This window comes from Musca domestica, unplaced genomic scaffold (genome assembly GCF_030504385.1).
Source record: "Musca domestica strain aabys unplaced genomic scaffold, Musca_domestica.polishedcontigs.V.1.1 69, whole genome shotgun sequence".
Taxonomy (NCBI): Eukaryota; Metazoa; Arthropoda; class Insecta; order Diptera; family Muscidae; genus Musca; species Musca domestica.
The window spans coordinates 1151707-1165757 of record NW_026712380.1 but is presented as its reverse complement, the minus strand read 5'-3'; the positions used below and the strand labels follow the sequence as shown (position 1 = coordinate 1165757).

The 14051-nt window shown below is 35.1% G+C and overlaps 1 protein-coding gene across 1 annotated transcript in view; it reads left to right on the top strand.

Moving 5' to 3' along the window:
- LOC131805989 (serine-rich adhesin for platelets) overlaps positions 1–13796 on the top strand; it is a 40745-nt gene extending 26949 nt beyond the window's left edge. Inside the window, exons 5-7 of the mRNA XM_059129825.1 lie at positions 6656–6917; positions 13097–13220; positions 13571–13796. Coding sequence (XP_058985808.1) covers positions 6656–6917; positions 13097–13220; positions 13571–13753 — 569 coding nt within the window. The 3' untranslated portion in view covers positions 13754–13796. The remainder of the gene's footprint in view (positions 1–6655; positions 6918–13096; positions 13221–13570) is intronic.
- Positions 13797–14051: the final 255 nt, after the last annotated feature.

Genomic DNA, 14051 nt, shown 5'->3' with positions numbered 1-14051 from the left:
GCTAATGGTTTTAAAAAAGTAATTATCAATCTTAAATCAATTAGCCCTCAATTATGAGGTGTACAAAGTACAATAAATTCCAAATTACTGCTCATTTGACTAAAAATTAAAAACTAATCGACCAGTACGTGAACATTTATAACATTCATATCTTTGAATAATTATGCTTTGGCAAATATCCATAATAGACAAATACTACGGGCCAGCAACGCGGACCGGGCCAGCTAGTATATATATATATATATATATCGGATTTTTATACCTTACAACACTATGTGTTGGAGGTAATATAACTTTGATTGGGCCAAAAATTATGTAACACCTCGAAATATTGGTTTCCAACATTGGGAAGTATATATGGATCTTCCTATTTCGCCGAACTGTGTCGATGTAGCTATGTATGTCCGTCCGTCCGTCGTTCCATATGTTCATGTTAATTTGTAATCACTCTACAGGTCGCAATTATGGCCCGATCTTCACAAAATTTAGAATAGAGGTGGGGCTAGGGCCAGAATAGAATTCTATTGCTTTTGGAGATGATCGCATAATATTTAGGGGTTGAAATGGAGCAAAAATTGAAAAATAAATAGATGAAATAAAATTTACTGATTCTGCCGTTGCTCTACAGGTTGCAATTATAGACCAATCGACGCGGAAGTTAGCGTGGGGCTAGGGCTTAGGGCTGGGCAGAAGTTTTCGATTTTTGATGGCCACCGGATAATATTAAGTGTGTGAATAGCCCATAACATTTGTATTAAATAAAAGTCAAATTTTCCATTAAACCGCGAATATTTTTAATACCGGCGAAATTACAGATAGACGAACAACGAATATTTTTATTACCGGCGAAATTACAGATAGACGAACAGGCCTATTCTGACCGTTACGCAGATGCCGATAGTAAATATATCGGATATTTCAAGCGAAATTTATACAATGTGTGTATACAAAGGTAGGGGATGTTAGTTAGAATGCTTATATCTCAAGAATGGCTGGACCGATTTTTACAAATTTTGTCAATTCAGAATGGCTTCTTGGCATAAAAGTATAAAATCAAAAAAAAGAATCACATAAAAAGATGATGTACAAATAGATTTTGTAGTATTTTGTGATTTTTTTTTATTTTTTCATGTTTTTTATCGCATGCGATTTTTTTATTTTGACTTATAACATTGAAGTGTATATTTTGTAATATTTTTCACCTTACAACACAGGTTGGAGATATTATATAAGTATTGCAAATATCGTCCGATCCTCACGAAAATTTTCACAAGGTTAGGGTTGGGCTCAGAAGGGCTAGGTCTATTGTTTTCAAACTAAAAATAAAGTCAAACTGTTATAAAAGTCACAAAAAGAAACCAAAGGACACGAAATCTCGAATTAAGTTAGAGTTTAGGACAGCGGGTAGAATGGGCCACTACTTTTGTGTGAAAAAATATCAACATTTCCATTCTACTGAAATGCTGAGAATAACTTAAAAATACCCGAAAAGGTGAACTACTGGCTTTTTGTGCTGATTTCGTTGACAAATATAGCCAAATATCGTAGACAAGCTAATCATATAGGTGAGTCTAAATTTAGAGATACAGAGGGGCCTCTTGCTTTTGGAGATGATGGCAAAATATTTAGTTGGTTCAAATGTACCAAGAATAGACAAATTTTCCTGATCACACGATTGAAACAAATCGGCACCCCTGAGAACAGAGGTAAGGACAGGGAGGAATTCTAGAATTTTGAATGACCATTGGATTATATTTAGCTGTAAAATGGATCACAACAACTAAGAGCACGACGGAGTGCGTAAATATTGGACAAATGTCCCTGGTCAAAAAGCTAATGGTAATATCTAAGCAGTGCTCCGTGACATAATTTCAAAAGCGAAATCTTCCAAAATGGATTTGGACATAAAGAGTCTTCTAACATATTGTAGTGTTGTAGGGTATCACATGGTCGGCCCCGCTTACTTGTTTAATATTTCCAAAGGTCATATTCCTGATTTTTTATTAGTAAGCCTCTTTTTTCATCCTTTCAATGTATTACATTGTGGCCTTTTTATTAAGATCATTTATTCCGAAATGGTAGTTTTTCTAGCCGGGAGCTTCTCAAAAAGTCATAAATTGTGTATTTTAAGCAAATTTTTAAAGTTATCTAAATGTAATGAGGATTTAGCTGAACCTCCGTTAAGGTCGTGAATATTTCAACGAATTGTTTAAATTGTTCAAGAGTTATATTTAAATATTTTTTTATTTAATTTTTAATTTTTTTTCTAAGATTTAGAAGTTCACTAAATCGTGGATTTCTTAAAAAATTCTAAGACTTAAACACTAGAGATACCAGACGATTGATTTTTAATCATTTCTCATTCTCTCTAAGTATTCTTAATTTTTCAGAGCCCATAAAGATATGTAAGTCCCCCAAAGATGTAATCTTCACTCCACTAAAATTATATTGGGCACAAGATATCAGATACAGCCTAGAAATTGATTTGGCAAGTTTTATAGAAATCGGTTAAGATTTGGGTATAGCCCCAACGTATATTTCTCCCTTATTTTTAATTGGTTTTAATCCTGTGAGAGGTAGTTTTATCATTATTCCAATACAATATGAGCCATCCAAAGAATTCCAATTGGTTATCTGCCCTCTCACCAAAGCATGGTACTTTTTATGAAATGTTGTATGGGATTGCATTGACACATTGACACTGTTATGTCGAGCAATAAGCGGTTGATTTTCTCCATCAATTCCAGCCAATTAGTTTTCCCTGTAGTAAAAAATGTAAGGTTTGAAGTCCCCTAGTAACAGATTGTTGTTGTATTTCAAAACAGACTAAATCCGAAATAAATGTCTTAAGCACCATCACCTCGAAAATGCATTTCCTTTCTGACTCAAGGTAAATTTTTTCTTTGTATTATTTTTTATAATTAAAACCTTTGTAAAAAACTCAAATATTAAAAAAATTATGAACGCTTAATTTAATGTTGGTTTTTTGTCTGTGAATATTTCACACAAAATCAAATTGCCATAAACAAATGTTCCACATCATTCATCAACTCAACGCATAAATATTCGACTCGACCATTGCGATACAAACACTCGATGCAATAAATCACTTCACAAAAATATACAGAACGACCATGAACCTCAAAACCGAATTCCGAATTCGCCACGCTGTACAAATGTTGTTGAAGACATGGCGGGATTTAATACTAGCGTGGAGGGTGAGAGGTGTGTGTGTGTGTGTGTGTGAGATGCACAATTTCAGATAAAGTTCAATGATAGATGTAATTCGTACATGAGGAGTATTTCACAAGAGTGAAAATGACACCGGAATGAAATCCGAACCTGAAAATGGCAACAGAAGAAAAAGACAACTTGAATGATAAGAAGACAAAACCACAAAACAGAACTCTGGAGGGGAGTGAGCATTTGCTCCTCCTCCAGTTAATGCACAGGGACAACGGTGGGGATAGCTTGGCTTGTATGCAATGATGTGTAGGACAGCAAATTCTATTTCCGTTGTTAACGTTTCGTGTTTTTTTCGTTCTCGTTTATCAAAAATAACTAATCTTAAAATATTACCTTGTGTCGCATGGCATGGTCGCAGCAAACATGTGTCCGGGCGGAATGAAGATAAAACCTCTAAAGAATTTACCACATATCCACGTACAACAAAACACCAAAACCAAAGACGTACCACAACTACAGGTGACATGTGGATCCAATGGATTGCAACCTGATACGGTGATGTGCCTTAGAGTACACACACAAACGGTATGGTAGTGGTATGAATATTGTGGAAAGATTTTCGGGAAATGATCTGGATTTTAGTGACACTTGGGGAAGAATATAATGAAAAATGTCTTATGCAAATTTGTCAGAGTTACTCAAGCCTAATTTCAAATTAACCAAATGAACGACAATAATTGGAGCAAGAGAGCATTAATATGCCGCATAAAGTAGAAATGAATGGACATTCTGGTCATTGGGGAAAGATGTGTCAGGTCTATAGACACCTATATACTTGAAAATTAAATAAGTTAAAAAGCAGTAGCCGAACTTTGAACACCATCCACCATTTGGAACGAATTTGGAAATTTTCAAAAAATAAAACCCGTTAAAAATTGTGTGAAAACCTTACTAATACCGAATATGAAGTGAACCTTTGTTTGTTATAAGCCATTGCCGAACTTTGAATACCTTCCAACATTTGGAACGAATTTGGATATTTTCAAAAAATAAAACCCGTTAAAAATTGTGTGAAAACCTTACAAATACCGAATATAGCTATTATATTATGGTCTCTATGAAGTGAATCTTTGTTTGTTATAAGCATGGTAATGGCTTAAATTCGAAACTTGAAATAAACGGCAAATAATGAAGCTAAAATCATCAAAATACCGTATATAGGGAGGTACCAATAATAATAGACAATTTTCTGTCACAGGCTGTAGCATTCATTACGAACTTCAAATACGACATCTCAAACAATTTCGATGGATTTTTACCTAAATTCGTCAAAATACCAAAAATAGGGAGGTACTGATATATGGGGCATATCGGAAGACCTGGACCTGCATAGACAATTTTTTGTCACATACTGAAGTTCCCATTACCAACTCTAAATACGTAACTTGATACAATTCCGGTGAATAATGACGCTAAAATCATCAAAATACCGAATATCGGGAGGCACCCTTATATGGGGGCTATACGAAGACGAGGACCTGCACAGACAATTTTCTGTCACAGGCTGTAATATCCATTGCGAACTTCAACTGCCAAATTTGAAACAATTCCGGTGAATAATGTCGCTAAAATCATCAAAATACCGAATATCGGGAGGTACCCTTATATGGGAGCTATACGAAGACGTGGACCTGCACAGACAATTTTCTGTCACAGGCTGTAATATCCATTTCCAACTTTAACTGCCAAATTTGAAACAATTCCGGTAAATAATGTCGCTAAAATCATCAAAATACCGAATATCGGGAGGTACCCTTATATGGGGGCTACACAAAGACGTGGACCTGCACAGATAATTTTCTGTCTTAGACTGTAGTATCCATTTCGAACTTCAAATATCAAATTTCAAACAATTCCGGTGAATAATGTCGCTAAAATCATCAAAATACCGAATATCGGGAGGTACCCTTATATGAGGGGTCCACGAAGACGTGGACCTGCACAGATATTTTTCTGTCTTAGGCTGCAGTATCCATTTCGAATTTCAAATATCAAATTTTAAACAATTCCGGTGAATAATGTCGCTAAAATCATCAAAATACCGAATATCGGGAGGTACCCTTATATGGGGGCTATACGAAATGGTGGACCTGCTCAGACAATTTTCCGTCTTAGGCTAGTAGTATCCATTACGTACTTCAAATTCCAAATTTGAAACAATTCCGGTGAATAATGTCGCTAAAATCATCAAAATACCGAATATCGGGAGGATCCGTTATATGGCGGCTATACCAGAACGTAGACCGATATATCTCATTTCAATACCAACCATTCTAGACATAATACAAATTGTTCCGCCAAATGTTGAAGCTCTTCCTCAAGTACGGACGTCAGACGGACACCGTTAAATCGACCTAGAATTTTATGCTGATCAGGAGGGTATAAAAAGGCCCAACTTTGTAGTTGAACTTTTCGCAGACGAAGTAGCGGGTACTTGCTGGTAGCTCATATAGCCCTTGGAAACATATAGTTTAAAACTTGGCGATTATAGCACTGATGGTCCTTAGGAAAATTCTCACAAAAAAAAAACTACTAATATAGAAAAATATTGCACATCATAATATTTATTTCAGACCTATGTCAGGTATGAAAATCGAGGTCCACTATTTATTGTAACTTCCCGCTAAGCGTCACAAAAGCTAATTTTTGAATAATAATTATAAAAATATGAAATATTTGCAGATTTTCTGAAAGCTTCACACATTTCAATATTTCTGCTCATATTTTGTTTGGTGTGAAGATGTCGATTCAATCCTTTCAGTACCCCCAGAAATCGCATTATACAGGGTGAGATAAAAAACTGCAACAAATTCGAATGTCATAATTTTTACATTTTCTTTTTTAATTTCATTGCATGAAAGCCAAAAATGTCGGAAATAGCATTAAATTTTAGAATAAGTTTAGATTTGTTCGAATTGGTCACCTTTGGCACGAATTATGGCCTTCAAACGACCAATGAAACCGTCACCGGTATCTTGGCCCATTCCCGGCGAAACGCTTGCTTGAGGCGATGGACACTTTGGTATTTTTTAGTGCCAACCTTGCTTTCCAAAATACTCCAGACACAATAGTCCAGGATTGGTATCCGGAGATTTTGGTTCCCGTTTTTTCATCTCATCCTGTATTTATCGGACCACTAAACTTTCGGACTAAAATATTCTGTATAGTTTGACTTGAATTTTATTTACATTAATATAAAGTAGTTCTTTTGGATATGTGGTATAGTCTGCTCTAAACTTATTCAACTTAAATCCTACTTTATATTGCAAACATAATATACATACGTACATACACACCATTTTAACTTGACTTTGAATTGAGAATTTTCTTATACCTATCTACGATTTCATCTGTTTATTTGTTTATTTCATGTATTCCCCATTCGTGTGTGTGTGTGTGTGTTGGATAGAAACATCACGTAATTTTTCAATCAATACACGCGGCGTCGATGGTCTGCTGGAAAATCATTTATTTCTGGGACACGATAAGCTCGAGTGCATGGCGACATCATTTCGCATCAATGATACAAACGGAAGAAATTTATTTTCCGTTAATCGAGATGAAGTCACAATCGGAGCCCATGCCCTGCGTGTGGACGGCGAAGGTGGTGCGATTTTCCGTGAATCGATACAGACACCGCATGTACGTGCCGAACCGGGACGTGAATTAAGGTAAGTCAATAGCATTTCGTTTTTGGGTGTCGTTTGGTATATCTCAATTTTTTGTGGGTCGAGTATTTATTTATGTATGTCGTTGTTGTGGCATGATTTTCTTTCAAGTTTTGACATGGAAAAGATATGGGAAATATTTATTGAAAATGCATTTAAGGTCAGGGTTAGAAATTTTCAATAAATGCAGTTTTTATACCCTTCACCATATTAGCTTTGGCATTCCGTTTAAAACTCCTCGAAATATTCATAAAAAAAAACTACAAAGTATATATATTCTGGATCAGCGTAAAATTCAAAGACGATCGAGCGATGTCTGCCTGTCTTTCGGTCCGTCCCGCTATCTTTCGAACGAATTGAGATAGAAGGCTAAAATTTTGCATACATGCATAGTTTACCAGTAGGCAGTTTAAGTTCGCAAGTGAGCCATGTCGGTCCACGTTTTCTTATAGCCCCATATATTCGGTATTTTGATGATTTTAGCGAAATTTTTTACCGGAATTATTTCAAAATATGAAAAAAAAATTTGCATGCTGGTCCACGTCTTCGTATAGCCACCATATAACGGTATTCGGTATTTTGATGATTTCAGCAACATTATTCACCGGAATCGTTTCAAATTTCGTATTGGAAGATCTTAATGGGTACTACAGCCTATGTGCAAAAAAAATCGTATGCCCCATAAACGGTTTTCATTTAAGTGGTAGTTTAGATTTTTTTTTTTAACTTTTTTAATTGCTCCCAAATGGTGGAGGGTATTAAAAAATTGGCCCGGCAGAACTTAGCTAATTTTTTATACCCTCCACCATACATAGTATGGAGGGTATATTAAATCCGTCATTCCGTTTGCAACTCATTGAAATAATTATTTTAGACCCAAAAAAGTATATATATTCTTGATCAGCGTAAAATTCTAAGACGATTTAGCCCTGTCCGTCCGTCTGTCCGTCGGTTGTAATCACGCTACAGTCAAAACGAATTAAGATAGGAAGCTAAAATTTTGCACAGATCTGTCTTTTGTCTGCAGGCAGGTCAAGTTCGAAGATTGGCTATATCGGTCCACGATATCGTATAGCCCCCATAGGACGGTACCCCCCCGATATTCGGTATTTTGATGATTTTAGCCACATTTTTCAATGGAATTATCTGAAATTCCACACAATGAGTCCCTTGTGAGTACTTTACCCCCTGAAAGAGAATTTTCTTTAAAGCTCCACGATATCGTATAGCCCGCATATAACGGTACCCCCGATATTCGGTATTTTAATGATTTTAGCCACATTTTTGAATGGAATTACCTGAAATTCCACACAAGGAATTCCTTATGAGTACTTTACCCCCTGAAAGAGAATTTTCTATAAAGCTCCACGATGTCATATATCCTCCATATAAAGTGATGATGATTTTATTTTTTTGAAAATTTTCTAATTCGTTCCAAATGGTGGAGGGTATTAAAAGTTCGGCCCGGTCGAACTTACTGCCTTTTTACTTGTTACTTGTTTTTTATACCCTACATCACAAGGTGGTCAGGGTATTATGTCTTTGTGCATTTGTTTGTAACAGGCAAAAGGAAACGAGATAGACCCATAGTTCCTTTTGATGATCTGCATAGAAACACATTCCGAGTCGATTTATGCATGTCCGTCTGTCCATGTATTTTTGTGAACAAAGTACAGTTCGCATTTATTACCCCATCCAGATGAAATTTTGCACAAAACATTTGTTTGGCCCAAGGACGAACCCTATTGAAATTGGAGATAATCGGTCAAAATTTAGATATAGCTCCCATCTATATTTTCGTCCGATTTGCCTTTTATTGTGCACCAAACGTGTAATATCAGCCCAAATAGTATGGAATTTTGCACATACAACCAAATTAGGCCTGAAAATAAGTATGCCAAATTTGATCGAAATCGGTTCAGATATAGATAAAGCTCCAATATATATTGTTCATCCGATTTGTTATTTTAGTCCTTCGCAGCCGTAATATGCACTCTGTAACAACAATATTTGGGGAATATATCAAATACAGCTCAGAAATACCTTTGCTAAATTTTATCAAGATCGGTTTGGATTTGGATATACCTCCCATATATAACTTCGTCCGATTTACCTTTTATTGTGCACCAAACGTCTAATATTTTCCCAAATGGGAGGAAATTTGGCACTTATGACCGAATTGAGTCTAGAAGCTAGTATGTCAAATTTAGTGAAGATCGGTTCAGCTATAGCCATCCGATTTGTCATATTTGTTACCCACAGCCGTAATGTGCACTCCGTAACAACGATATTTAGGGAAATATATGAAATACAGCTCGGAAATATCTTTGCCAAATTTTATCAAGATAGGTTCCGATTTGGATATAGCTCCCATATATATCAAATGGGCAATACAAGTCCGAATTTAAAAGATACAAATGCTTCGGCATATTTAGTCTTTTGAACTTTAAATTATAATTATAATCATAGGGTGTATGATTGAATTCTCCCGTAAAAAATTTTAATTGCTATGTGGAGCTCTACTAAATTAGCAAAGTGGTGTAGGATATCATAAAGTCGGCCCGCCCGACTTTAAGACTTTTTTTACTGTTTTCTTTTTTTTTGTTGTGAAATTAAGAAAATTATATTAAATTTCTACTGAGTCTTTCAATTGAAATCGATTAAAGTTATTTTAAACTGATTACTCTTAATAAGGATATTAAAGGATAACATAGGTACATACATTTACTTTAATTATGGATTAATGTAGCATACTTATGTAGGAAATAATAATAAATCTGAAGTAATCTTTTAGAACCCAGACATCTTTTATTTTTAGAATATTCTATTGCCTCTTTAGAACTCACTCAAATCCTTTAAAAAAGCTTTAATATTTCAAGTATTTATTTGAACAACGCAGACAGGAATACATTTTCTTAGATGTCCAGCCAATTCTTCAACTCTTTCTTTGAAATACAACAAAACATCATTTCCGTACCCTGTTTGTCTGGTTTGATGGCCTACAAAAATAAAACAACTACAACTACAGCTACAGCTACAACAACGACAACAAGCAATATGCATTAAATAAACACTTATTAATTCATGTTGTGAGAGATGTGTTTATGGAATGTGGATCAACAGCGGTGAACGACAACAAACAAATCTGGACAACAGTATGTCTACCATCTGTAATGGACTTTTCCCCGACATTTTTCCTCCAAACTTATTTAACCTGCCATACCATTCAAATTTCGGTCTCTGTACCTATTTTATGCCATCAATGAATGAATGAATGAATATCTCTTCCGACAGGTTGTTAGTGTCTGCGTGTGTGTGCTGCACTGTATAAGTCGTGCAATGTTTGTTTTGTTGTTTACAATAGTCAGAGCCAGTCATCCTTCCAGCCACCCGGACATTCAGAGCAGAGAATAACATTTACCATCACATACCATCGCTCTCGTTCCCTGGGTTTAATGCCTTTTCAATGGGATAGATTCGGACACATTGCAAAAGTGCATGTAACTGAATTTGTATATGTGTGTGTGTAGAGTAAGTTTGTGTATGTATGGGTGTAAATGCATCCACATGAAATATAGAGTTTATTAAAAAGTGCTCAAAGGATTTAAGTGACAAATATGGATTGTATTTGTTTACACGTTCCTCTGAATGAATGAAAGCCATTTTCAACCCCTCTTTCTCATTTTCTGATTTAAATGAATGAACTTTTTACAGAGGTGTGCTTTGGCTGACCAGTTGGATGTGTCACTAATTTGGCACTAAAATGGCAGTGACATAACTATTCTTAATATTAAACCAGAGACAAAATATCTAGGAGCTACATTTACATTTGAGCCGATGTCGACAAAATTTAACAAAGGCATTTATGCACCTGATATCTTGTATCGGATATCAGAGCACAAATAGTTATATCCGAATCGATTTTCACCAAATTCGATGAGCTTGTCTGGATTTGGTCGTATTTGCTTAAAATTCAACTAATTTAGCCTGACACTGCACATTTAGTGCATTATAATCTGGAAATCTGACGGAGAAGTATCGGGATTATATTGTCATCTAAGCAGATCTCGGCAACATTTGGGTCAATAAACATAAAATCGGGCGAAGATTTATATGGAGCTATATTTTAATCTGTACCAAATATTACCAATTTTGAAAGTGTTTGTATTTGGACTGAACAAATGAAGTGTGGCTTTACTGGGCGTACGGACATAAATAAATCGACACAGAATGTGTTTCTATAAAAAGTTGTACCATCATAATATGGGAGACATCTCATTTTAATTCACTAGAAAAACTATGATTCCTGTTTTCGGCAGAAGAATATTCCATATATTATAGAAAGCAAAAGATCATTTGAATTTGGAGACACAAAAGGTCTCCTAAACTAAAAATCCGAAGTTCATCCGTCATAGGAGACCTGAAGGTCTTCTACAATAAAAGATCGAAAGATCATCACAGGCCACAAGGCATCTCTCCCTACATAAAAGACGTAATGTGTTATTTCATAGATTACTTGAAATTATTCTTTCATAAAAACTAGTGGGCTTCTGTCGTTGGATGCCCATGTTTTTGCTTTCTGGAAAACCAGATATTCTGCTGTCATAGAAGAAAATATGGTATTTTGATTTTTATATTTCTGTTGTAGATTTAAAGGATTTCTGTTGTAGAAAACACCATGTGTTTTCTCATAGAAAACCCAATGTTCCACTATAATAGGTACCCTACAGGTCTCTTTTATTAAAGACATGCATGTATCCTTTATAGAATCAGACATAAATGTATCCTTCTGCTATCTCAACAAGGTCGAACGGTGAAATTTAAAGGATTTTCAAGTCAGGTGAAACAAGTTGTTGTTTTTTTCGGAGCTCTTATATAAAAGAATAACAGAAGACCTTCTGTCATAAATAAACATACTATTTTCATTCCTCCAAGATCTAAATGTCTTCAGAAAGTCTTAAAGGAACTTCTAACATAGAAGATTATAAGGCCCAGACTGTATATTATTATCTTATTAAAAATAGTTTAAGAGATCAAGAGTCTTAAAAGAGCCATTAAAATTCCAAAAAGTGCAAGAACTTACACCGCAACAGAAAGAAAATAGACTGAAAAGAGCTAGAGAGTTGCTTCGATTGGCCGAAAGTGGTGAACTGCCGAATTTGGTTTTCTCCGATAAGAAAACATTCGTTGTCCAACACTTTGTAAACAAACAAAAGATCGTGTTTACTTGCCAATGAGGTCAGCTGAAAATGTACACTTTCGGTTGTCCACCAGAACTCAAGCACCGGCCATGGTGATGGTGTGGGCCATACCGCCATAACAGCCGATGGTCGCTCTCCGCTCGTATTAATCGACTAAATGTCGAATATTATTGCGAAAATATTCTGGAGGGTGTATTAAAGCCTTGAGTACGCAAACATATTGGCCGCAGACCTTGGAGATTCTAACAGGACCATCGCACTCAGCACGCGCCACTCAAGAATGGTTACAAAATGAGATTCCTCGTTTCATTTCCAGCTCACAATGGCCACCAAAATCTCCGGATACCAATCCGTTGGACTATTGTGTCTGGAGTATTTTGGAAAGCAAGGTTGGCACTAAAAAATACCAAAGTGTCGATAACCTCAAGCAAGCGCTTCGCCGAGAATGGGCCATAATACTGCAGAGCAATATTCGGGCAGCGTGTGAAGGTTTCATTGGTCGTTTGAAGGCCATAATTCGTGCCAAAGGTGACAAATTCAAACAAATCTAAACTTACTCTATTTCCGACAATTTTTGTTTTCATTCCATAAAATAAAAATTTTAAGAAAAAATTAAAAATTATGGTATTGGACTTAGATGCAGTTTTTTATCTCACCCTGTATTTATTATATTTTTTTTTTTTTTAAGAAGGTATTAATCTCTAAGGAAATCAATTTTTCATGGAAGTTTATTGGGCATCATACTATATAAAATGATAACGTTCTATACTAGAAATTATTAGAACATAACCAGAATGTCTTCTATAATATTAATCCTGGAGTAAGGTTCAGTTAATATCAAAACTGGATTTTGTATTTCTAGATTCGACAATGAATTTATAAGTTCTTTTAATATTTGACATTTAATTTTGCATTTATTTAAATTTAAAGTAATTGCATTTTACGACCCATTATAACATTCAATCACATATTTTCTTATAGATTGGAATCGCCTACTCGACAGTTAGAAATGAAGGCAGCTCAGGAAATAAATTTACAATCACGGGCCGGAGGCATTGAGATATCTGCATTGGAGGATATTAAACTAACCACAATGGAAGGCAGTGTAAGTATGAATTGTTATTTGTAATATGAAGATTATTCCAATTTTATAATTAATGTATGTCGAAACTAAATGAATATGAAAAAAAAAAAAACAATTCCTTGAAAGACAATTTTTTCGAAATTTGGATTTTCCTCAAATTTTAAAAATATTAAAAAATTGGGAAAACCTATAAACAATTGATGATTTTCTTTCGTCATACGTAGGCCATAATTGTCTGAAAAATAATCTGATTTTTTTTTATTTGGCAAATTAATTTATGTCCCTTTAAAATTCCTCATGTTAATACTTTAAAAGCTTTCTTTACCCATCCTAATATACCATGTGTTTTCTTTCCTTTCTCTCTTTTACAGTTACGCTTTGAGTCGTCGAAAATATTCATGCCAAATCTACGCACAGTCCCATCCATACAGGGACCACCACAGAAAGATCATACGCATCGTGTCTTTCAACTTTGTGCCTGTTCCAGTGGTAAGCTCTTCTTGGCCAGTTCACATTCGTCGTGTGCTGGCGATGACAGCACCGTTTGTAGATGATTGAAGGAAGACACCGGCAAAGGACAATAACTCAAAAGAAAAGTTAATGAATGAACGACAACAACAAAACCATAAACAAATCACACACATATGAATCATAAGAACTGACAATGCGCCTGATGCAGGGGTTTTAGGTAATTAATAAACGTTAAGGTAAAAAAACAACTAAAAACAACAACAAAAAACAAAATAAAATAGTGTAATTAACATGTATGTAGTTTTTGTAAGAAAAATTATATAAAGTTAAGAACTTAGAGAAGTGTTTTGAAAAAATATTTTGTTTATTTTCTTGTTATGT